The 25,269-nt window shown below is 43.0% G+C and overlaps 2 protein-coding genes across 11 annotated transcripts in view; one reads left to right on the top strand and one right to left on the bottom strand.

Moving 5' to 3' along the window:
- PARP9 (poly(ADP-ribose) polymerase family member 9) overlaps nt 1-14,498 on the bottom strand; it is a 37,016-nt gene extending 22,518 nt beyond the window's left edge. For 2 of the 10 annotated variants that reach the window (XM_077993814.1, XM_077993809.1), the window contains exons 1-6: nt 13,914-14,200; nt 9,584-9,687; nt 8,403-8,436; nt 5,324-6,159; nt 2,031-2,252; nt 195-413 (exon numbers count right to left, since the gene is read on the bottom strand). In XM_077993814.1, the coding sequence (XP_077849940.1) occupies nt 195-413; nt 2,031-2,252; nt 5,324-6,159; nt 8,403-8,436; nt 9,584-9,598 (1,326 nt within the window). In that variant the 5' untranslated portion in view covers nt 9,599-9,687; nt 13,914-14,200. Of the gene's footprint in view, nt 1-194; nt 414-2,030; nt 2,253-5,323; nt 6,160-8,402; nt 8,437-9,583; nt 9,688-13,759 lie in introns of all 10 variants that reach the window. The other 8 variants (XM_077993813.1, XM_028844584.2, XM_077993810.1 and 5 more) reach the window with 5 other exon arrangements.
- Nucleotides 13,920-24,876, top strand: DTX3L (deltex E3 ubiquitin ligase 3L). Its single transcript, XM_001112746.5, has 5 exons — nt 13,920-14,275; nt 15,531-15,742; nt 18,168-19,703; nt 20,135-20,352; nt 21,370-24,876. The coding sequence occupies exons 1-5, from the start codon at nt 14,089-14,091 to the stop codon at nt 21,437-21,439; spliced, it is 2,223 nt and encodes a 740-aa protein (XP_001112746.3). The 5' UTR covers nt 13,920-14,088; the 3' UTR covers nt 21,440-24,876.
- Nucleotides 24,877-25,269: the final 393 nt, after the last annotated feature.

The following is a 25,269-nucleotide window of genomic DNA, read 5'->3' as shown; positions in this document are numbered from 1 at the left end:
CCCAGCCGTCTATAATGACATGTTTTACTAGTTCAGAGGTAGACAATCTGTAAAAATTAAACTTCACCAAGTTAGAACACCACTACATTATACAGCACCTAGCCCTGCGTCTTAAATTGTAGATACTAAACAGATGTTGTTGAATGAATGAATAAATGAATGAACTGTAGGACATATCTAAGATATTAACTTACCTTATGTATCTCCAAATCTGTGGGAAAGATCACAAACTTTACAGTTAACTGGTGTTTTACATGGTCTTTGGCAAATGTTAAAACTTCATCAAACAAAATCTCTGCTGCTGTTTCCTTCTTTATATCCATGTTTCCAGTCCCAAGGGCAGGAAAGGAAATGGAAGTTATATTTTGCTTAATGCATTTTTCCAAACACTCCTTCACTGCATGTTTTAATGTCTGTAGGAAAACACAATTTTAAGATGAGCATTTGAGTCAAGAACAAGACTCCACTTACCCCTTGATCCTGCCCCTATTTTACAATGTCCACCTCCACTCTCCCTCAGGGTTCGTGTCCCTGCCTCCTCACACGACAGGAAAGGTCCCACTCCAGAGGGAACCCACTATGGCTATAAGGTTAGGTGGTGAGAAACTGAAGCAATAGAGTGGCCATCTTGTGCTATTCAGGACATGTGGGCACTAGAATTTCTCCCAGTTTATGTAGCCTTGCCCATCCCCCCAGGTCAGAGAGCCAACCATCAGTTTACCCCATTCACCTACCCCTTCCAGGTCAAGGTAAAGAGGACTGAATTTTCGTAACGGATATCGAGATTAAAATAAGAAAGCAGCACTTACTCAATGTCATTAAGATCTATTATGTCATTCCTCTTGGAGAAATGCTAATATTTTTGGCAGATTTAAACTTCTACCAACTGTTAACATCAAAATAATACAGGAATGTTGCCCATGGAAGGACTTTGGAAAACTGAGGGATAGAGGGAGACTAGAGGACCAATTTGGGATTAGAGAGCTCTCAAGAGGGAACCAGAAATGGTGAAGAAGAAAGATAGACAAAGGCAGAGAAGGGGATTAAGTTTCCCTCTTTTCACCATCTGAGTGGGTTCCTCCTATTCTTTAATGACTATTTTATTTTATTTTATTATTTTATTTTATTTTTGAGACAGAGTCTCACTCTGTCATCCAGGCTAGAGTGCAGTGCTGCGATCTCGGCTCACTGCGACCTCTGCCTCCTGAGTTCATTAATGCTTGTATTTTATGTGCCTCAGTGGAGAGTGGGCTAGACAGCCACGGGTGGAAGAGACCTCAGGTAATAGATTTGACTGGAATGATGCTGGAGGGGGAACCCCAGCTGCTCCAGGAATATAACACATGGAGGGACATGAGAGACTGAATCCCTTGCCTACTTAGGAAAAGGCAGACGAGGTCACTGGGTATGTTGGGGTGAACCAGTGTTCAGACTGAGGGAGTACTAGTTTCAGTGTCTATCTGCAGTATGCCTATTTAAATTTAGACATGGGTTAGGCAACATTTTAAACTTCTTTGTTGTTTAGTTTGTTTGTTTTTTGAGACAGTCTCTGTCACCCAGGCTAGAGTGCAGCAGTGTGATCACAGCTCACTGCAGCCTCAATCTCCTGGGCTCAAGTGATCCTCCTACCTCAGCCTCCTGAGTAGCTGGGACTACAGGTGTGCACCACCACACCTGGCTAATTTTTTTTTTTTTTTTTTTTTTTTGGTAGAGATGGGGGTCTTGCTATGTTGCTCAGGCTGGTCTCAAACTCCTAGGCTCAAGTGATCCTTCCACTTTGGTCTCCCAAAGCACTGGATTCACAGGCATAAGGCACTGCACCAGACCTAAATCAAACTTCTTAAGATAACTTACGGCAACTGTACCTGTTCAGTATTTCTGGTATTCACAGGTGTGCTAAAAAATGAAGACTATACCACTTGAGAAAATATTTCATGAATGTAATGAAATGATGGAAATTTGTTAAAAAAAAAAAAAAAAGACTATATAGACTATGGAGCTAAATAAAGACACATTTATTTTAAACTTACCTGAGGTTTAGGAAATTCTGAATGCCACAGTACATGGTATATATATTGGCAGGACAAATTAAATCCTCTTGTGACCAGTACTAACTGGGACGGTTGAAACTGTTTAGCCTTTGTGGCAAGAAATTCCGATTGCATTTCAACTCCTGCTTGTTGTAGAATTGACTTTGCCACAGGTCCAACTGTAATATCACGTGGGTCTACAGAATTAACAATTACATCTGCCTGAAAAGGGAAGAAAGGGTAGGATTCATTGTTAAATTCCTTCTTCTTAAATGAATAATTTAAATCTTTACTTCCCTGAAGAGCTTTGAAAAATACTCTTTGAAGACCCTAATTTCTTTTTTTTTTTTTTTTTTTTTTTTTTTTGAGACGGAGTCTCGCTTTGTCACCCAGGCTGAAGACCCTAATTTCTAAAAAATTTCATTATTAATATATAGAAACTCATATTTCCAAAGAGCGATCATTTGATTGCCATGATTGAAGCTGAATTACGTAACTCAGAAATTACGAAAATGTATGGATGATATAATTTTCTTTTTTTCTTTTTTTTAATTTTTAATTTTTTTTTTTGAGATGGAGTCTCGCTCTGTCGCCCAGGCTGGAGTGCAGTGGCGCGGTCTCGGCTCACTGCAAGCTCCACCTCCCCCGGGTTCACGCCATTCTCCTGCCTCAGCCCTGAGTAGCTGGGACTACAGGCGCCCGCCACCATGCCTGGCTAATTTTTTGTGTTTTTAGTAGAGACGGGGGTTCACTATATTAGCCAGGATGTTCTCGATCTCCTGACCTCGTGATCCACCCGCCTTGGCCTCCCAAAGTGCTGGGATTACAGGTGTGAGTCACCGCACCCAGCCCGGCTGATGTAATTTTCATTGCAAACATCTGTTTGCCCCTTGCTGGATTACACTTCCCAGATGGCTAGATTCCGAGTATTCCCTGTGATTTGTTTTAAGCTCTGTGAATAAATGGTTTCATCTCTGCCTGACCACCATGACTTTTTGCTATTTCATCATGGGTTTTTGTTTTGTCTCATTTTAAATAGGAAATAAAATTTCTTGGGAAATTTCCATCTCCTAATGTTTTTATGGTTTAAAATATAACGAACTTAACATGTTGAAGAAACTCCAAATGGGACAAAAAGGTATTCAATGAAAAGTAGGCCCTCTTCTTGGTCAGGTCCCCAGACCTCCTACTCACCCACCCATCTTACGTGTAACCAAGTTCTTCATCTCTCTCTTCAGAAATAGACTGTACATATACATGAGCTGTACTTTAGACAATATCATCTCCTAGTTAACCCTCAGAGCTGTGCTAAAAATGATAGTGTCCTTCCTTCCCCCATGCCCAAATTCCCCTAATCATTCTATTGACTTTGGCTCCCTTTCAGGGTAACTCAGGTACTTCTTCACTGATGTTAATGAATGCATCACTTTGAAAGCACAATTAGAATTTGCAATTTGGGGGCACCAACACCCTTTAAAAATTGTAATGTTCCTAATGTTGCTGGCAATAAATACACATTAAAAAATTCAGTTAAAGGGATAAGTTAGTCAACTAGAATGCTTCCATTTTAATTTTAAATTTGTGTGTTAATGACTTCTCAAATATTTCATTTCATGAACTCCCCTAGTCTTCTCTCTAATTGTCTTATAGGCAATAAGTGTTTTTTGTTTGTCTGTTTGTTTTTTTGTTTGTTTTACCAATGTCTAAGTCTGTTTGATTGTGGTCATGGGAGTCTTAAGTGTGACATCACTGATTCAGAAGTAAAAAAAGAATACAGCCTTATATTCATTCTCACCCTCTGTTGTGGTACCTTCTCCCTCCTACTCCCTCCACTTATTTATCATTAATTTGCTGAACCCTTAGATGCATGCCCAGACCAGGCCTTGGGGCTATAGGGATGAAGAGGCCAAGATCTCCATCTTTAAGGTGCTCTCCGTCTAGCAGGGGAGCTGCACTAACTCAGAAATACCTAGGTTCACCACTACCTTGACTCCTTCCCTCTCCCTGTTAGCGTCCTCGCCTTTGTGCCCAGTGACTCCCAGCTACATGCTTAGTTGCACCTTGTATTCTCCACAGCCCCTGGCAGAGTTACATTCTGTGTATAAACACACAGACTATGACTTAGAGCTCCTCCCGTGTCTCCTGACTCTAGTCAAGCCCATTATTTTCTGTCAATTCCTCTGCATCTCTCTGATCAAGTCACTCTGACCACCCAGAAAGCTTCCCCTCCTGCCAATCATAACCACTGAAACTTGAGATCAGATTCAAAACTCATACCTTCTGAAGCAATCTTTCTTGGCCCACTATACTCCACTCTTGTCACAAATTTACATACTCTTAAGTATTATTTTTGTTTACTATTGAGAGGTTGCTTCAGAAATGTTGAGATGGTTTTTCTCCCCAGAGAGATTTTTCAAATAAAGAATATTTTTACAGTGAAGAATATAATTGACTTTAGGTTCCTTGGGATCAAAGGTTATTCTAATTCCTCAGGGTGCCTAAGATAATAGCAACAGCAATAATAATGATAAATACTTCTTACATATCAAGCACTACTCTAAGCATTTTATGTGTATTGATCCCAGCTCTAAGATACAAATGCTATTATTATCCTCATTGTACAAATGAGGAAACTGAAGAACTAAAGATAAAGTAACTTGCTTTGGGTTACCCAGTTAAAAAAATAGCAAAGCTGGTATTCAAATCCAGATGGCCTGGCCCTGAATGCTATATTATTATTATTATTATTATTATTTTTAGAGACAAAGTCAAAGTCTGCTCTGTTGCCCTGGCAGGAATCACTATAGCCTTGAACTCATGGGCTCAGGTGAGCCTCCTGCCTTAGCCTCCCAAAGTAGTTGGGACTATAGATGTGCATCAACATGCCCTGATAATTTTTTTTTTTTTTTTGAGAGACAGGGTCTTGCTACGTTCCTCAGGCTGGTCTTGAACACCTGGGCTCAAGTGATCCTCCCGTCTCGACCTCCCAAAGTGCTGGGATTACAGGCATGAGTCACCATGACCAGCCTATTGTAAAAAAACTTAAAATAAAAATTTTTAAAGAGATGGGGTCTGGCTGTTTCCTAGGCTGGCCTCCAACTCCTGGGCTCAAATGGTCCTCCAACCTCAGGCTCTCAAGTGGCTGAGTTACAGGCATGTACCACTGCATCTGGCTCATATTCTTAATCCAAACAAGATGATTTCTCCGTAGTGTTGCGTAGTGTACACTTAAAAATTATTTAACTTTCAAGGATCACCTGTGCCAGTTTGAGAGAATAGAAACAAAGACTTACTGTCTGTCGTTCAATGTGGCCCTGGACAATCTGGAGAGTCAGGTTGTTTACGACCATTGCATTGAAAGAAGGGGTGGTTTCTTGTCTCAGCTCATTCTTCCCTAGGATTAATTCTGAAGCAGCTTTAAAGGCAGCAACAGTAGGGTCCTCATTGCTCACCAGGTGAATTTCTTTCAAATTACTCATCACTGGCTTCCTTTGCAAATGAACCCGGATAGTGTTTACAATAGTCTCTGTACACAAAATCAGAGGGAACTGAAAAATCCCAGAGCTCAAGGCTGGAATTGCTACTGTCTTAATGTGAGTATTTATATAGAAGACATAATCCAGAATACTTACAATGGCCTTCTCCAACTTTCTAATACATCCCTGTGTATCCCATTCCATCCACCGAGGCCCAACAGCATGGATGATCTGTTTGCAGGGAAGCCTCCCAGCTCCCGTGACAGCTATCTCACCAGCTAATACTTTACCAAATCTGGCAACCCACTGTTTGCTTTCTTCTTGGATTTCAAATCCACCAGCTTTCACCAGGGCCAGGGCCAGGCCTCCTCCATGTAGAAGATCTTCATTGGCTGCATTCACCACAGCATCAACAGCATGTGTGGTGAGGTCATCTTTCCAGACTGATAACTCTACCCTAGGAGTCAGCATTTTTCTGAACACTTGCAGAGATTTGCTGTTGCCTTCCTGAACTGGAGAGACCACGGTAGAGATACAGCCAAACTTATTCTGGAGAACTTCACACAGCTGACGCTCATTATTTTTAAAAATTTTGAAGTCATTGTGGTTAATGGGAATTCGCCAACTATACTTGTCTCCAACAGCATCAGTTCCTGGAAAAGAAGAGAAGATTAAAAAAAAAAAAAAAAGAAAGAAAGAAAAAAAAATCACAGTTTGAAAGGTTGTAATCCCACTTCATACCAGGAGACTGTGTTTCCTATGTGCAAAAGAGAGATGAACTTCATCTATTGTCCTTTGTGATTCTTCTTCTCAACTAGACATATAATCAGACCAAGGACATCTAAGAGTTTTCAATGGGTCACCCATAAAGTGCATACTCTTGTGTCTGACATAGATTAAGTACTCCATAAGTGGTAGCTACTACGATGCAGTGATGATGGTAGGAAAACTATGTATATGGGGGCCATGAATTTTTAAAAATATATATAAAAGTGGAGAGCTTAGAAAGACCCATGCTTAGGGCACAGGTATTAGAAGGGACTTAATTATGAGCCAAAATAGGTGGAGGTTTTATAACTTTTTTGCTTTTGTCAGCATCTAAGTTTGTGTTTTCTTAAGAGCAGACCCTGAGACAAAGATTTGAATGTAAGTAGTTTATTTGGGAGGTGATCCTAGGAAATACTAGGGCCTTGGGGTGGGGAGGGCAGGGTGTGAAAGTAAGACAAATGAACAAAGCACGTGTAACTAGGCAGATGGAACTTAACTCCACTGGGAAATAGTGTAGATCTTGTGCCTCAGGGTTATATCACTGGTGGGGTAGTAACCACAGGAGCTGGGATATTTATTCAACCTCTTTTTTTTTTTTTTTTTTGAGACAGGGTCTCACTGTGTTGCTCAGGCTGCAGTGTAGTGATGCAATCTTGGCTCACTGCAACCTCTGCCTCCTATGCTCAAGCCATCCTCCCACCTCAGCCTCCTGAATAGCTGGGACTACAGGCTCACAGCATCCCACACCATCGTGTCCAGCTAATTTCCATTTTTTTTTTTTTGTAGAGAGGGGGTTTCGCCGTATTGCCTAGGCTGGTCTCAAACTCCTGATTTCAAGCAATCTGCCCACCTGGGCCTACAAAAGTGCTCCAAAAGACTCAAGCAATCTGCCCACCCCACCTGGGTGACTCCAAAAAGGCAACCATGCCTGGCCTACCCAACTTCTACTGGTCATTGATTGAGGCAGTTCCCTGGTGAGTAGGAGTAGGGGAAGACATTGGACCAACCAATGAGTGGAGCATTGATAATGTCTGCTTCAGTTCAGTAAATAATTCTTTATGATAGTCTAGTCTGGCACAATTTTGGTGAAATCAAAACTAATTGACTAAAAATTATTTACTGTATGTGGCAGACAAGAAGATATGCTACTCAGATCTCCCTGCAATTGGCTAGGAAGTGGGAAATACAGTTAGCTGACAGCCTCCAGCTGCTAGCCCCTCAGGGTTCATCTCAGCTTTCAGCCAAGGTCATGCTATTCTCAGGGTAGCCTCCATCAGTAGCTGAGCAAGGCCATTTATGCCCAACGTGGGACACCTCTAACAGTCAATCTCAGGCTTGCAGAGACTGTCAGGTTCTTATTACAGTCTGATGGCTAGTCTGCTCAGTCCAGCTTCCTCTCTTTACCTTTCACAGTGAATTTTTTGCACTCCTAATTCCATCTCAAATTCTGCTTCCCAGAGGACCCAGCTTGGGACACCGTATTTCATGGTGTCTAAGACATTGTTGTTACAATGCCTCTGAGAAAGGGAAAAAAAAATGCCAACTAAACTGGGGCATACCATCAATTGATAAAATGTATACTACCTTATTTCAGTAATGTTAAAATGTGAAAAAAAATGTGCAGGCGAAAATAGATAAAATGTGATAATTACTTTTATTTTGCGTCAACTCCCATTTCTAATCTGAGTCTCCTAGAAGACCTCTTGTGGACTCAATTACCCAAACAAAGCCGGAATTGAGTAGTAAGGCCCTATTGGCCTGAGCTTTGGTTGAAAATCTTTAATGGGGCACCCCTGGAATTAGGCAAGAACTATTTAGCTTGTATAGCACTCGTTGAGCAAGGAGACAATCAGTTGGCCACCCCATCTGGCCAATTTCAGCTGTAGGCTCTCGTTAAAAGACTCTCACATTTATGGGCAAAGGAGAGGAATGGTGGGGGCCCTAAGAGATCATGCCTGCTGATGCCACACCAACTCTGAAGCATGTGCGGGGGTCCCCACAAGGATCTGCAGTCACGCACCTGAGCACCTGTAGGGGAAACACTGTCCTTATGTATTCCCCTTTCTCCACTGAAGAAAGATCTGAGCAAAGACTTTCTGAAACAAGTGTGAGAGCGAGGTAATCCTACCTGATTTTTCACTGTAAGCTGCTGCTCCGGCAACCTGTGAAAAATGAGAATGGCTTTCTTAAAAAATGGAAGTACAATGACTACAGCTTACTGATAACAAATACACCCTAGTGAACACAATGCAATGGAAATCCTGCTCAAAGCACTGCGTTTGGGAGGGAGGGGAGCATGTGTTTTTAAAAATCTGCATGTCCAAAACACTTAAAATACTAAATGTGCCAGCAAACATTGCCCTATGCCATTTCCCTAGGGGCCAATGCATTTCTTTTTTTAAATTTAGTTTTATTGTTTTTTGAGACAAGGTTTCACTCTGTCACCCAGGCTGGAGTGCAGTGGTGCAATCACAGTTCACTGCAGCCTTGAACTCCTGGGCTCAAGCAATCCTCCCATCTCAGTCTCCTGAATAGCTGGGACTACAGGCATGCGCTACCATGCCCAGCTAATTGTTTTTACGTTTTTTAGAGATGAGCAGAGTCTTGCTATGTTGCCCAGGCTGGTCTCGAACTACTGGCTTCAAGTGATCCTCCTGGCCTCAGCCTCTATAGTAACTGGGATTATAGGCGCTAGCCACTGCCAATGCATCTCAGTGCATCTCATTCTAATTGAGAATGAGATGAGGGTTAGAGATTAACACTTTAAAAGGCCCAAAAGTCACAGACCAAAATGACCCCAAACTCTCACATAGACTCCAATCTCCAAAGGCTCATGGGGTTTCTCTAGACAGAAGACCTGGGGACGTGAGCCTCATCAGCTCTGTCTCTCATCCACCAGCAAGGATCCACTTTCAATTGCTTTTGTCATGGCACAAGCCTTAATGTGAACTTTTCAAGTTTAGTAAGTGACTTCTAATCTGATCTTTCTCTATTCTCTATTCCCTTCTTTTCATTCATCCTCTATTACTCTCCTTACCCCAACCCGAAAAAGCAGAATCACTAAATGAGCTAAGAGAATTAAAAATATTCTGAAAAATCATCCAGCTTCAAGTTGACACTATTGATTAGATTAGCATATTACTGATTCTCCATTTCCCAAGAAGGGAGACAGGAGAAAACTTTACTGGGCTATTAAAAGCAGATGAGGATGTCGGGTATTAGTGAACACCCCAGATTTCTTGCTGTTATAGAAAGAAGTATTCATGTGCTGATCAAGGTTCATGTCATATACACATTTATGCTTTTTACCATGGAAAAGTCCATCCTCCAGGTCCCCGGGGGAGTCTTTAAATGTTTATTCTCTTTTGTGCTTCAAAGCATAGACTGTAGTTTCCAGATACAGTGGTCCACTTCTAGGAATGAATTAGAAAAGATGCAATAAACATTAGCCAGAATCTTAGGAAACTCAGTAAGAATATACTGTAGGAGGACCAAACATGATTTCTGATTTTGAACAGTTCTTAATTTCCTTGATAACGATGTACACATTGTTTTGCTGTTGTTGTTACTGTTTACCTTCTACCTTTTCCAAGAAGGGTTCCAATGGAAATCATAATGCCAGTTCAGAGAAGGGAAAATGCTCTACGGCCTGGAACAGGGACAGCTTTATGGAGGAGGTGAGACTACAGCCTGGCAATGAAGAATGCAGGAGGATTTTACATATTTAGAAGAAGAGGATGATAACAAAGTGGTGAGACTGAGAACAACATTCAAAGAACAGTAAGGAAGACCGAGCTTATGAGTGAATGAAGCCCCCTGGAGAGTGTCTGAAGAAAGAGGAAATGCCATTTTTGCCTGTGAGGGGTGTGTATCACTGAATTTGTGATGCATATCCTTGACCTAATGATAGGGGCATATCTGGTTAAAAGTCAGAAAATCTCAGAAAAAAATACTTTGTAATGATTTTCCATCTAATAGGTAGGAATTAAAGATTATGAATTTTTAGAAGAGTGATGATGAAAATGCTTAAAGATACAGTTGCCCACACTTGTTGCTATATTTAGGCCGCTAAATAATTCTAACGTCTTTGCAATAGAAAAATTTTGTACAACCATCTACAGCATCAGATCCCGATCTTTACTCATCAAGGGAAAGTAGCAGGTCTAGTACAATCCTTTGCATCCTAAAATGCAAAGACAAGATGCATTTTTTTTGCCTCCAGAGGGCACTGCTGTTTTCAAAAAAGAAGGATGACTTCATCTGCTTTGACCATGAGCTTTTGCTTTAAATGTTGCACCTGTTTCTGTCTTCAGGCCAGGTTTTACAGGCCTATGGATAGCCAAACAAGGAGCATAGTGCTCTAAGCATTCCACCTCTTCCATATTAAAAACAGCATAACCACAAAAGCCTTCCTAACTTTCCATCACTGGTTCCTACTGTGTTTCCTTCTCTTCATAAGCAGTTAAACTTCTGGAATGAGTAATGGACTCTCCTGTCCACCTGCCCACTCAGCCTACTATAACCTGGCTCCCTGTCTCATTCCCAGCACCCTTTAGAAACTGCCAGTGGCCAGGCACGGCGGCTCACACTTGTGATCCCAGCACTTTGGGAGGCAGAGGCAGGCGGATTGCTTGAGCTCAGGAGTTCAAGACTAACCTGGGCAACATGGCAAGACCTCATCTCTACTAAAAACACAAAAAGTTAGCTGCACATGTTGGCACATGCCTATAGTCCCAGCTACTTGGGAGGCTGAGATGGGAGGATCACTTGGTGGGAAGCTGAGGCTGCAGTGAGCTGTGATCATGCCACTGCACTCCAACCTGGGCAACAGGAATGAGACCCTGTCTCAAAGAAAAAAGGAGAGAAACTGCTCATCAGAATCCCCCATGTGGTTAATGCCAATGGATTATCTTCTATCCATCTTTACTGGACCACTTTCTATAGTATTTCACTCTTTCATTCCTGAAATCCTGCTTTCTTGGCTTCTCCTATGCCATCTTCCCTTGGTTCTTTTATTACCCTTCACTTTACCTTTACAGGCCTTTTCCCTGCGTTCACTTCCACCATACCCCTCTTAATTGTTTGCTCCAGGATTCTGTCTAAGGCATTTTTCATCTCATTCTACATGCTCTGCAGGAGTGAACTCATCCACTCCCGCGGCGTCAACTCACCAACTGCAAATATGACTCTAATATCTGCAGTTCTAGGCCATGGCTCTCCTGAGCCCCATTTTTCAACTCCACCTGGAGGTCTCACAGTCCCCTCAAATAAGCCTCTGCATATCTCCTGGTCTCCAATCCTCCATCCCACCCCCACCAAATCCATACTTTATCTCCTGGATTCTGCAGCTCAGTAAATGATAATACCATTTATGCACTCAAATCAGAAATCTAGCAACTTTCCCTCAGTCTTTTTTGTCTCATATCTGGGACCTGACAACCTAAATCACTTTCAAATATGCCCCTACCTTCCTCACCCACTGACACTGCTTCACCTCAGGGTCTCAGCACCTTTTGCCTGAGCTGTGGCAATATACTCTTTTCTTTTCTTTTCTTTTCTTTTCTTTTCTTTTCTTTTCTTTCCTTTCCTTTCCTTTCTTTTTGTTTCTTTCTTTTTCTTTTCTTTTCTTTTTTTTTTTTTTTTTTTTTTAAGACAGAGTCTCACTTTGTGGCCCAGGCTGTGGCGTGATCTTGGCTCACTGCAAGCTCCACCTCCCGGGTTCATGCCATTCTCCTGCCTCAGTCTCCTGAGTAGCTGGGACTACAGGTGCCCCCCACCACGTCCAGCTAATTTTTTTTTTTTTTTGTATTTTTTTAGTAGAGCTGGGGTTTCACTGTGTTAGTCAGGATGGTCTCGATCTCCTGACCTCGTGATCCACCTGCCTCAGCCTCCCAAAGTGCTGGGATTACAGGCATGAGCCTCCACGCCCAGCCAGCAATATACTCTTTTCAAAGATTTAAATGTACCTGATTTGACATTTTATTGTTTGAATAGGTATTACATTTACGATGTATAAGAAAATGTAAAAGGTTTCCTCCTATCTCCCCTACTAAATTCCCTGTCCAGAGTGCTTCTCCTGTATTCTTCCAGTGGCATTTTTTACACAAAAGGTAGTAGCTTATATACACACTTCTGCATCTTATGTTTCTCACGTAATGTATCCTAGAGATCTTATCATATTAGCACATAGAGAGCTTCTTCATTTTTCCCACTGCCCATTGTATTCCATTGTATAGATATATTATTATTATTAAACTGCTGGTCCCCCTATTTATGGACATTAAAGAGTTACCTATCTTTTGCCATTGTAAACAAGGCTGTAAAGAACATCTTTGTACACAGGTCACTTCACACAGGGGCTAATATATCAATGGGACAAATCCCTAGAAATGGAACTCCAGAATCAAAAAGCATATGCTGTTGTAATTCTGACAGTACTGCCAAATTGCTCACAGTGAAGACTGACCCATTTCCAGTCTTACCAGCCATGTGCAAAAACCTTATCTCTGTCCTCTCTGCCGCCAGTCATCCCTGCTTGTAAATGTGTCTTCCACACCATTGTCAGCACCATATTTCTAAAATGCATATCTGGCAAGTCATTTTCTTGCTTTCCCTGCTTACAACCCTTCAAGTCATCTTCACTGCTCTTCAAAGCTTTTCACCATCTAAATATGTGCTGTCCAGGGTGGACTATCAGCCTCACGTAGCTACTGAGGCTACATGTGGCCAGTCTGAATCGAGATGTGATGTAAGTGTAAGAAAAACACTGGGTTGCAAAGATGCAGTATGATAAAAAGAATGTAAAAAGCTCATTATGTGCTGAAATGATTAAGTTTTGGATATGTCAAGTTAAATAACATCATTACAATTAATTTCATCCGTTTCTTTATCCTTTAAAAAATATGGCTGCAAAAATTTTAGAATGAACATACTGGCTCACATTGTATCTCTGTTGGACAGTGCCCATCTAGGTAGGCCCTCCCTCCCTCATCCCCTCACCCATCTCCTCTCCTCCCAGGCCCCAGGCCCACTCTGTGCTTCAGACCATAGTGGTCCCTAAGCCTTAGGTGCTTTTCCCCCCAACCCTGTCCTCCCCATCTCGTCGCCACACTCAGTTTATTAAGATGCTGCTTGAAACTTCTCCTTGGAGGCCTTGAAGAAGTTTTGCTCCCTGGTTCACAGGTCCGCCTCCCCTCACCAGCCCTTGACATCAGGGCCTTGCTCTGCTCTTTGGGCAGCAAGAAACAATTCAGTGCTGTTGGTTAAATCAAGCAATGGAGGAGAAAAGCCCCCAGGAGCCTGTCTAAAGGGTAGAGTCGGAGGGAGGGAAGGGGTAACAGGTCACAATTACCAGATGAACACATTCAAATTTTCAAAAATGGGTAAGTTTAACATGGATTCAGATGTGAATTACTTTTTAGCATCAAATAATAGTGATAACAGCAGTAAGAGTTACAAAGAATAAGAAACACAGGAGAAACTTACTTTCTTTGCATAGTCTACTCATAAGGGAGGCCTGGCCCTGGGATCCCGGTCCGCGCCCGCCCCCACTCTCCGCCCCCCCGTACCCCGAGCCTGCAGGAAAGGGGACCCCGAGGGCCCAGGGGCACCGGACCTACCCACCCGGCAGACCACTCGCCTCGGTGCAGACAGCACAGGGAAGAGGGGGAAGCAGCTCTGCTGGGAACAGGGAGGGACCTCCGGGGAAGCGAAACTGAAACTTTGCGCCTAGTCGGCGGGGCGGGCCGCGCCTTTATCCCAGTCCCGGCCCAGCGGCGTCCCGGAGCCCCCGCGCCCTCCCGACGCGCAGAGCCATGGCCTCCGACCTGCGCCCGCCGTCCCCGCTCCTCGTGCGGGTGTCCGGGTCCGGCCTCCGGGTACAACGGAAGCTGGAGAGCTACTTCCAGAGCTCTAAGTCCTCGGGCGGCGGAGAGTGCACGGTCAGGCCCCAGGAACACGAAGCCCCGGGCACCTTCCGGGTGGAGTTCAGTGAAAGGGCAGGTGAGCTTCGGGCGGTCGGGCTGCGAAAGCCGAAAGCCGTCTCTGGGGTCCCGACTCCCGGGTTTCCAGGCGGAGCCAGTTCCAGCTGACCTAGGGGAGAGGGCGGAAGAAAGTATGCCACTGTGCGGTGGCGGACAGGGACGGGGCCCTGCTGCCAAGAGACTCACTGAGACAGGGAACACTCGGTGGAGGACAGGGCCTCACATGTGCCCGGTGCGGATCCGGCTAACCCCGCCTTAGTGTGGATGTTTTCCATATCCTCATTCTAACTTAATTTCTCAGCTGTCATCTTCCATCCTCCAGATGCCTGTCAGCTGCCGTCCTTGTCATTCAGGGATTCCACTTTTATGTTTTAAATAATGGTTCCATTGTTCCATCCATTAACAAAAGGATGTTCCATTTTGTATTTTTGAGGATTACAAAAGTGATATATGCTCACTATAGAAATAAGAGAAAAGAGTAAAAAAGAAAACAACCTGGAGATAAACAATGTGTCCATTTGGTGTATTTTCTTCCTGCCCTTTTTTACGAATGCCAGCAAACACACGTGTATTTACACAATTCGGAGTCTGCACTTTTGATACTTGCTGCTGTAACTTACCTGTATAATGAGTATTGAAATGGGAGACCAGGATGGGTGCGGTGGCTCACGCCTATAATCCTAGCACTTTGGAGGCCGAGGTTGGTGGATCACTTGAGGCCAGGAGTTCAAGACCAGCCTGGCCAACATGGCGAAATTCCGTCTCTACTAAGAATACAAAAATTACCTGAGTGTGGTGGTGTGCACCTGTAATCCAAGCTACTCCGGAGGCTGAGGCAGGAGAATCGCTTGAACTCGGGAGGCAGAGAGTTGCAGTGAGACGAGGTCGCACCATTGCACTCCAGCCTGGGTGACAGAGTGAGACTCCGTCTCAAAAAACAAAACAAAACAAAAAAACAAAAAGGGAGGGAGGGAAATAAAGAAGGAAGGAAGAAAGGGGAGACTGGAGACAGTTTCAGAAACATGACGTTTAATGAGTGGACAATGTTCCATTGTCGTTAAGCTTTCACTTCTATAGTAAAACTTAATCTGCACACTTCAGAACTCTTAATAGCTCCCCAATTTCCTCCATCGCCAACCCACCATTCCGGGGTGCAGTGAGCAGCCTTACTGGGAGGTGCTGGGGCAGGGTACAGACACAGGAATGACAGGATTACTTGAAATCTCTCCCATTTTTATGTATGTATATGTGTGTGTTTAATGTTTCCGCTGAAGCTAAGGAGAGAGTGTTGAAAAAAGGAGAACACCAAATGCTTGTTGACAACGAACCTGTGCCCATTTTCCTGGTACCCACTGAAAATTCAATAAAGAAGAACATGAGACCTCAAATTTCTTCACTGACACAGTCACAAGCAGAAACACCGTCTAGTGATACGCATCAACATGAAGGACATATTCCTAATGCTGTGGATTCCTGTCTCGAAAAGGTGAGTATTGAAAGAAGGAGCTGGCTGTACCTGCGCCTCCTCTCCAGTCACCAGCCTCATGTATTATTGATCCAACACCCATGTGCTGGGCACATACATGGGAGCCAGGCACTGTTTTAGGCACTGGACACAGAGACGAACACAACAGACAAGGTCCCTGCTCTCAGGCGGCTCATATTGGGGCCCAGGGCATGCACAGAAAGACAGTAGGCAAGTGAAATAATTAGAACCATTTTATTTATTTGGAGAGAAACAGGGCTAGGGCGAGCAAAGGGAAGATGGGGGTGGTGTTACTTCTTTTTTCCCCCAACAAGACAGAGTCTCACTTTATCACCTAGGCTGGAGTACAGTGGCATAATCATGGCTCACTGCAGCGTTGACCTCCTGGGCTCGAGCGATCCTCTCACCTCAGCCTCCTGAGTAGCTAGGACTACAGGTGCCACTACACCCAGCCAATTTTTTTTTTTTTTTTGGTAGAAACGGAGTCTCACTATGTTGCCCAGGCTGTTCTCAAACTTCTGGGCTCAAGCGATCTGCCCGCCTTGGCCTCCCAAAGTGCTGGGATTACAGTCATGAATTACTGCGCCTAGCCTGGTGCTACTTCTAACCAGAAATCAGAGACAACTTGACTGAGGAGGTGACGTTTGGCCTGCAACTTGAATGATGACAAGATTCATTCAACAATAGATATCCACTGCTTAATGTGTTCCAGGCACTGTTATAGGAGCTGGGGAGGCAGCCAGGAACATGGCAGACTCTGCTTCTGGGGATGGCACCTTCTAGTGAGAGAAACAGACAATATTAATAAACAAATAGATATATAATAAAATGTCTGCCAGTCATACCTGCTAGAAAGAAGAATAAGAAGAATACGTGACAGACAATGACAGAACCACCATTTAAAATAGGATGTCTGGAAAAACCTCAAGTGAGATGACATCTCTAGCCAAGTGGATTTCTGGGGGGAAAATGTCCTAGAGGGAAGCATAGGTACAAAGGCCCCAAGAGCTGACATTCTGAGGCCCAGAAGCTTGAAGGAAGCCAGTGTGGTGGGAGGGCAGTGAGCAAGGGAGAGAGGTGCTAGGAACTCGGGAAGGTACACAGAAGACAGGCCTTTGGGGCTGAAGATAAGGATTTTGGATTTTTAACTTAAAATGTTAGGGAATTCATCAGATAGTTTTGAGCCAGGGGAGAGGACGATCTGGTTTATATTTCTAAACGGTCACTCTGGCTGCTGTTGGAAAACTGAACATAGGAAGGGGCTAGAATGGAGAATTAGAACCCAGTTAGGAGGGGTTGCAATGCGCCAGGTGAAAGATGAGAATGGCATGGACTTTGGGTGGCCTTGATGGAGGTGTGAAAAATGGCTGGAATCAGGAAACATTTTGAAGATCTGGAGGAAGGATTTACATGCAAAGTCCTTGAGAAGGAACAAAACATTAGAAATTTTGCTTTTATATTACATTTAATTGGCCTCTGTCCTTTTTATCTTAACCTGGCACATCTTATATTTGAGCTTCTAAAGGCCAGGGTTTAGAAGGGACCGACAACTTCGCATGCAGTCAGGTGTTAAAAAGGAAAAAGGAGGAGGAGTGAAGAAGAGAAAAAACAGTCATAGGAAAGCCATTTTCCTCAGCTTTATGGCTCTCTTCCAAGTTCACAGACATTTGTGAGGGCCATGACAACTCGCCCAGAGAGCACAGTGCCTTCCCTTGACTGCTGTTCCCAAGATCAAACAGATAGTGGCAGTTGTAGAACACAGATCTCTTGGCCATGGAGCTTTTAGAAATGCTCATGCCCAGGCTCTACTGCAGACTAGTTAACATCAGAATCTCTGGGGATGTGCTTGGGCTTTGGCTGGTTTATTTTTCCCTGAACTTGCCAGGTGAGTCTTATATGCAGACAGGGTTGAGAACCTCTGGGATGTAGCATGCTGTATCCTCTAAAAAGGATTTGAGGCCAGGCACAGTGGCTCTCGCCTGTAATCCCAGCACTTTGGGAGGCCGAGGCAGGCGGATCACCTGAGGTTGGGAGTTCCAGGCCAGCCTGACCAACATGGAGAAACCTTGTCTCTTCTAAAAGTACAAAATTAGCCAGGCATGGCGGCGCATGCCTGTAATCCCAGCTACTCGGGAGGCTGAGGCAGGAGAATCTCTTGAACCCAGGAGGCGGAGGTTGCGGTGAGCCGAGATCATGCCATTGCACTTCAGCCTGGGTAACAAGAGCGAAACTCCATCTCTAAATAAATAAATAAATAAATAAATAAATAAATAAATAAATAGGATATGAAAGAAGTTGCCCCCTGCTTGGGGAAGATGTAGATGTAGTGGTTGTTTCTCTAGTCTCTATGCATTCTCCTGAAGAGAAGATGGTAGGTCTGCATGCTGAGAGGTTTTATTTGTTCCTGTTCCTTTTAAAATTTCAGATCTTTCTTACTGTAACAGCTGACCTGAACTGTAACCTGTTCTCCAAAGAGCAGAGGGCATACATAACCACACTGTGCCCTAGTATCAGAAAAATGGAAGGTCACGATGGAATTGAGAAGGTGTGTGGTGACTTCCAAGACATTGAAAAAATACATCAATTTTTGAGTGAGCAGTTCCTGGAAAGTGAGCGGAAACAAGAATTTTCCCCTTCAATGACAGAGAGGAAGCCACTCAGTCAGCAGGAGAGGGACAGCTACATTTCTCCTTCTGAACCAGAAACCAAGACAGAAGAAAAAAGCAACTGTTTTGAAGTTTCCTTGCCTTACTTTGAATACTTTAAATATATCTGTCCTGATAAAATCGACTCAATAGAGAAAAGATTTGGTATAAACATTGAAATCCAGGACAGTTCTCCAAATATGGTCTGTTTAGATTTCACCTCAAGTCAATCAGGTGACCTGGAAGCAGCTCGTGAGTCTTTTGCTAGTGAATTTCAGAAGAACACGGAACCTCTGAAGCAGGAATGTGTCTCTTTAGCAGACAGTAAGCAGGCAAATAAATTCAAACAGGAATTGAATCAACAGTTTACAAAACTCCTTATAAAAGAGAAAGGAGGAGAATTAACTCTCCTTGGAACCCAAGATGACATTTCAGCTGCTAAACAAAAAATCTCTGAAGCTCTTGTCAAGACACCCGTGAAACTACTCACTGGCAATTACATGATGAATGGAATTGAGGTTGATAGTGCCCGCTATAAACTTTTAGAAACTGAATTACTACAGGAGATATCAGAGATTGAAAAAAGGTATGACACTTGCAGCAAGGTTTCTGAGAAAGGTCAGAAAACCTGCGTTCTGTTTGAACCCAAGGACAAGCAGGTAGATCTATCTGTGCATGCTTATGCAAGTTTCATCGATGCCTTTCAACATGTCTCCTGTCACTTGATGAGAGAAGTTCTTTTACTGAAATCTTTGGGCAAGGAGAGAAAGCATTTATATCAGACCAAGTTTGCAGATGACTTTAGAAAAAGACATCCAAATGTACACTTTGTGCTAAATCAAGAGTTAATGATTTTGACTGGTTTGCCAAATCACCTTGCAAAGGCGAAGCAGTATGTTCTAAAAGGAGGAGGAAAGTCTTCATTGGCTGGAGAGAAACTGAAGGAGGATCATGAAACACCGATGGACATTGATAGTGATGATTCCAAAGCAGCCTCTCCGCCACTCAAGGGCCCTGTGAGCTCTGAGGCCTCAGAACTGGACAAGAAGGAAGAGGGCATCTGTGTCATCTGTATGGACACCATTAGTAACAAAAAAGTGCTGCCAAAGTGCAAGCATGAATTCTGCGGCCCTTGTATCAACAAAGCCCTGTCATATAAGCCAATCTGTCCCACATGCCAGACTTCCTATGGTGTTTACAAAGGAAATCAGCCAGAGGGAAGCATGATTGTCACTGTTGCAAGAGACTCACTTCCAGGTTATGAGTCCTGTGGCACCATTGTGATTAATTATTCTATGAAAGGAGGCATACAAACAGTAAGTATTTCTGAAGTCCATGGGTTTCTTGCCACTATGCTATGATTACCAGGGCAAAAGAGACTGTCCTATTGCCTATTAGACAGTAGATTTCCCAAGGAATTATCTCCAGGGTCATGTGCAAGGGATTGAAATAGTGGTAAAGGTCACAATGTTTGCTGATAATTCAAGTATCTTTTGTGTCTATTTCTTAAGACAGAGAAAGGGTAGGTGGAGATTATATCTTGAGATGGGGGTTATCAGGAAGGTGGACAGTGTTTCCAGCATGAATTCAAGGAAAGAGGAGAAATATGGGTTATTGGGAATATCAGCATAACTTCAATACTTTTCTTGCTTTTGATTTGCTTTATCTACAAATGAACACATCTATACCTATAATAAAATTTTGACAGGGCACTGTTTTCACATGACATTTTCTTGTCCTCACACAGGGAGAACACCCAAACCCAGGAAAGAGATACTCTGGAACACAGCGAACTGCATACTTGCCTGATAATAAGGAAGGAAGGAAGGTTTTGGAACTGCTTCATAGGGCCTTTGACCAAAAGCTGATTTTTACAGTGGGGTACTCTTGCGTATCAGGAACCTCAGATGTCATCACTTGGAATGATATTCACCACAAAACATCCAAGTTTGGAGGACCAGAAAAGTGAGAGCCTTTTGGGATGTAATGGCTACTCAACAAATTATAGAGATTATGAACTACGGCAATTTCTGGATGTGGATATAAGAAGAATCTATAGCAGTGGTATTGGGTATAGTCAAGTATTTTGAGAGATACTAGTCAGGGATGATAATCTCAAAGACAGCAAGATTGGTCCCCATCAACTTCTACCCTGCCAGCTATAAAGTACTATGGAGTTATTTCAGTTTTGCACCAAAGGGCAGGGGGGTTTTGAATCCAGGATGAATACTATATAAGCTGATTTAATTTGAGGCTTGGTGTCTATTTGAAGGCTAGATGCTAGGAAAGTCACTTACTTTGCTTTCTTTTAAGGTCACCTTTCTTTTTCCCCTCTTCCCCCACCAGTCCACAGAGAACCTGAAATCACTTGACCAATAATATTCTAGAGAAAGTCTAAGTTGTGAGGAGACTATTGGTAGAAACTGCATTATAGGAAATCCAATTGTTCTTTATGAAACCCCAATAGGATTCCTCAGACCCTTGGTACTAAAGAAAAAATATATACCCTGAGACATTTTCAAAACCTGAAATTTGAAAATCCTACTAGCATGTGATTACAACGCCCCAGTAAAACACAGTATATTATTATATTTTTATGAGAGTCACTGCTTACTATAAACTGAAAAATTTTAAGAATTAACATAGACATGAAGCCTCAAATTAAATCAACGTACTTACCATTCATCTTGGATTCTCAAACCCCCTGCCCTTTGATGCAAAATGTAATAACTACATCATGTTAATACTTTGGAGTTGGCAGGGTAGAAGCCAGGTTGAAAGGCAGATGTTGGCCAGACAGCTAGGCTCACTCACTAGTTAAATGACTTGCATCTGCAAACTTAAAAGTCATGATACATCATCCACCTTCAGGATTACTTGTGAATGTTTGCAACACTGGATATTAAATCCTTAAATGCTGGATATCTATTGCACATATCGGAAAAATTTGTGGTGACACTAAAGGAATTTTTCTTTCTCCAGGTATGGCTACCCTGATCCTTCTTACCTGAAACGTGTCAAAGAGGAGCTGAAAGCGAAAGGAATTGAGTAAGAAAACTGCTGGAAGATGTCTTAAATCAAGCTTTCAAAAAAGTATATTTTAGGAGGCTGATTTTATGCCAATCTAAATCCTTACGTAGAAAGGACTTTGAAATTTTTCTTCTTAAGAAATGGTTTGTATAAGAATAAGAATCTGCTAGTCTGTCATTTCTGGAGTGATATTTTTTTTTGAGACGGAGTCTCGCCCTGTCACCCAGGCTGGAGTGCAGTGGTGCGATCTCAGCTCACTGCAAGCTGCGCCTCCCAGGTTGACGCCATTCTCCCCGCCTCAGTCTCCTGAGCAGCTGGGACTACAGGTGCCCACCACCACGCTCGGCTTATTTTTGTTTTTGTATTTTTAGTAGAGACGGGGTTTCACCGTGTTAGCCAGGATGGTCTCGATCTCCTGACCTCGTGATCTGCCCGCCTCAGCCTTCCAAAGTGTTGGGATTATAGGCATGAGCCACTGCACCTGGCCCTGGAGTGATACTTTTTATGGAAGACAAAAGTCCCCCAAATCTGTGTAAAATCTGCTGCAAGGGTGTCATGCCTCTTCTGTCATCACTGGGGTTAGAGGTGGGTCTGAAATCATCTTCTATGTCCTTCAGTTGAACTATCAGCTGCCAATTGGTCCTTTTCATTGCCATCTCTGGGGTGGTTCTTCATTTTTTTGTGTGTTTTCCCTTTAATCTCTACCTGTGAAAGTGAAATTCTATTGTAAATGGGAGGAAAAAGGGTTGGTTGTGGAAAATTAAAGACCCATATTCCGCTTTCTTACTCATGGCAAGAAAAGTGGCCATGAGTAGAGATTGGGCAAGCATTGGTAATAAATGGAATAAGACTAATTATTATTATTATTATTATTAGAGATGGAGTCTCGCTCTGTCTCCCAGGCTGGAGTGCAGCAGTGTGATATTGGCTCATTGCAACCTCCACTTCCCGGGTTCAAGCAATTCTCCTGCCTCAGCCTCCCCAGTAGCTGGGGTTACAGGTGTGTGCACCCACACCCGGCTAATTTTTTGTATTTTTAGTAGAGATGGGGTTTTGCCATGTTGGCCAGGCTGGTTTCAAACTCCTGAGCTCAAATGATCCTCCTGCCTTGGCCTCCCAAAGTGCTGGGATTACAGGCATGAGCCACCACATCTACCCAAGACTATCATTTTTAATGGCCAAGAGCCTAGTATATAGTTGGTGCCTGTCAGTCTGTTTGTGTTGCTATAAAAGAACACCTGAGACTGCGTCATTTATAAAGAAAAAAGGTTTGTTTGGCTCACAGTTTTGCTGGCCAGAAGGTAGGGCATCGGGTGAAAGCCTCAGGCTGCTTCCATTCATAGCCAAGTGTAGCCAGAAATCATATGACAGACAGGAAGTGAGAGAGAGGTGTGGGGGAGGTGCCAAGCTCTTTTTAACAAGCAGTTCTTCAGGAACTGACAGTGAGTCACTCCCATGAGAACAGCACCAAGCCATTCATGGGGGATCTGCCCCCATGACCCAGCCCCCTCCCATTAGGCTTCACCTCCAACACTGAGGATCAAATTTCAACATGAGATTTGGAGGAGGTCAAACAAACCAAACTAGAGCAGTGTTTCATAAAATTGTGTTGCCTGACTTAGGTTGCTAGTAAGCCAGCAGAGGGATATTTGCCTCCAAAATCTTTGGCACAGGCAGGAGTAAGGAAGCCATTTCTAGAGTCCTGGCTACTAATTTGGAAAACTGAGCTTCTTTCTTTCATTGTTTTTTGCCTTAAGAGACAAGGCCTTACTATATTGCCCTGTCTCTTAAGGGAAAACATCAAGACTGGACTTGAACTCCTGGGCTCAAGCCATCCCCCAACCTTGGCCTCTCGAGTAGATGGGATTATAGGCACGTGCCACTGTGCCTGACTTAAGTTTCTTATTCTAGAACACTTGCAGCCTGAACTCTGACCAGGCCCCCCACTTGAGCCTTTGCTTTCTGTTCCTTGTAAACTGCCATATTGGGTGCACTTGCCCTGCCACAGTAATGCTACATATTTCTGAGCATTGTTTTTCTCTAGATAATTTTGTACTTTTGAGTATACCCCACTTCCAAGTGTTTTTTTGTTTTGTTTTGTTGTTGTTGTTGTTTTGAGACAGGGTCTCACTGTGTCCCCCAGGCTGGAGTGCAGTGGCTGGAGTGCAGTGGCACAATCACGGCTCACTGCAGTGTCAACCTTCTGGGGCCAGGTGATCCTCCCACCTCAGCCTCTCAAGTGGCTGGGACCACAGGCGTGCACCACTATGCCTGGCTTTTTTTTTTTTTTTTTTTTTTTTTTTGTAGAGATGGGGTGTTCCTGTGTTGCCCAGGCTGGTCTCAAACTCCTGGGCTCAAGGGATACTCCTGCCTTGGGCTCCCAAAGTGTTGGGATTACAGGCGTGAGTGACCATGCCTAGCTCACTTCCAGGTTTAACAGACGAACTTACTCTAGTTTCCATCTCCATCATTTTATAATAACCGTAGCCCACATTGTAGTAGTTTTTCAACCCTTAACTCCCACCAATTCATGTTTTCACCTTTAAATTCCTTCTCGCTGATACTCTCTCTGGACAGAAGAAAGGTGAAATAAGCTTACTATAAGGAATATATGACATGCCAAATTTTATTTTTAAACAGTTCTTCAAGTCAGATTAATAATAGCAAATTATGTGATTATCCATTTCCCAGCCCCTCTCCAAAAAAATGGTAAACAAGATGCCTTCTTCTTTTCCCAAAGATACACATACACATGTACAAATTTTTTATCAGATAATAATAGCTAATATTTAATGAGTACTTACCTTATTTTGTCCCCTTTCAACAGATTTACATACGTGTGATTGATACAATTCATTTTCCCATTTTATAACTGAGAAAACTGGTGCACAGAGAGGATAAGTAACTTGCCAAAGGTCACACAGTTAATAAGTGGAAATGCTGGGACATGAACCAGGTAGTCTGCCCCCATAGTTCTGCCCCTGAGATCTGTACTGTCTCCCATGAGGGTACTTCTCCATGGAGCAGGCTGAGGCGAACCCTTTATTCTGGGCTTCTCTCAGAAATGGATTCCCACACAGTACTCAAAGCAAATTTCCCCAGAGGAAATCCTATTTGAAGAACTTAAAAACTCAGAATCTTTTTCTTTGTCCAGAGAGTTGAGGAAGCTTAAGCTAAATGATACATGATTTTTTAAAAAATCAGATTATAAATTTAGTTTTTGGTGATTCATTAAATTCTTTACCATTATAGTTATTTTCTAGCTATTCATCTTTTAGCTAAATTTGTTCCAAAGAAGGAAAAGTTTGGTTTCTACTAAGTTCTGGATGGGAGATTGCACTGTGTGTGATGTGCAAGTTTCATGGTATGGGTGACTGGAGAGCATTTGGGTTACTGCTTTTACTCTTTGGAAGGTGTTATCTGTATCTGCTTTAAATAAAGTTAAAGATTTAGAACAAATTGTGTTCTCTCCCTTCTTTTTTTTCCCTTTCGGTTGAGATTCTGGGTGTTTCCTACAACACACACAGGATACAGTTGTAAAACATGTGCATGGAGGTCTTTAGTTGATTTGGTGTGTAGCTGCTTCCTAAATTATCACAGTACAACTTAACTACTCTTGACTTCACTGCTGTTACTTTTGGCTGTAAAAATCACATTTCTCAATATTTTTTCCTTATAACACATAGGTTATAAAGATAAAAGTAGGCTGCAGATTTCATCTCTTCTCTGCTAGAGAAAGCATATGCAATACCTTGCTTCTGTTTCACCTCTCCAACATTGGTGCTGAATTACCCAGACAACTCACTGAGCACTATTAGATCAGGGGCACCCTTCTCTCCAAAGAAAAAATAA

This window comes from Macaca mulatta, chromosome 2, assembly GCF_049350105.2.
Source record: "Macaca mulatta isolate MMU2019108-1 chromosome 2, T2T-MMU8v2.0, whole genome shotgun sequence".
NCBI classification, from domain to species: Eukaryota; Metazoa; Chordata; class Mammalia; order Primates; family Cercopithecidae; genus Macaca; species Macaca mulatta.
Note: the sequence above shows the minus strand (reverse complement) of the source record. Positions and strands in the feature narration are given on the sequence as shown.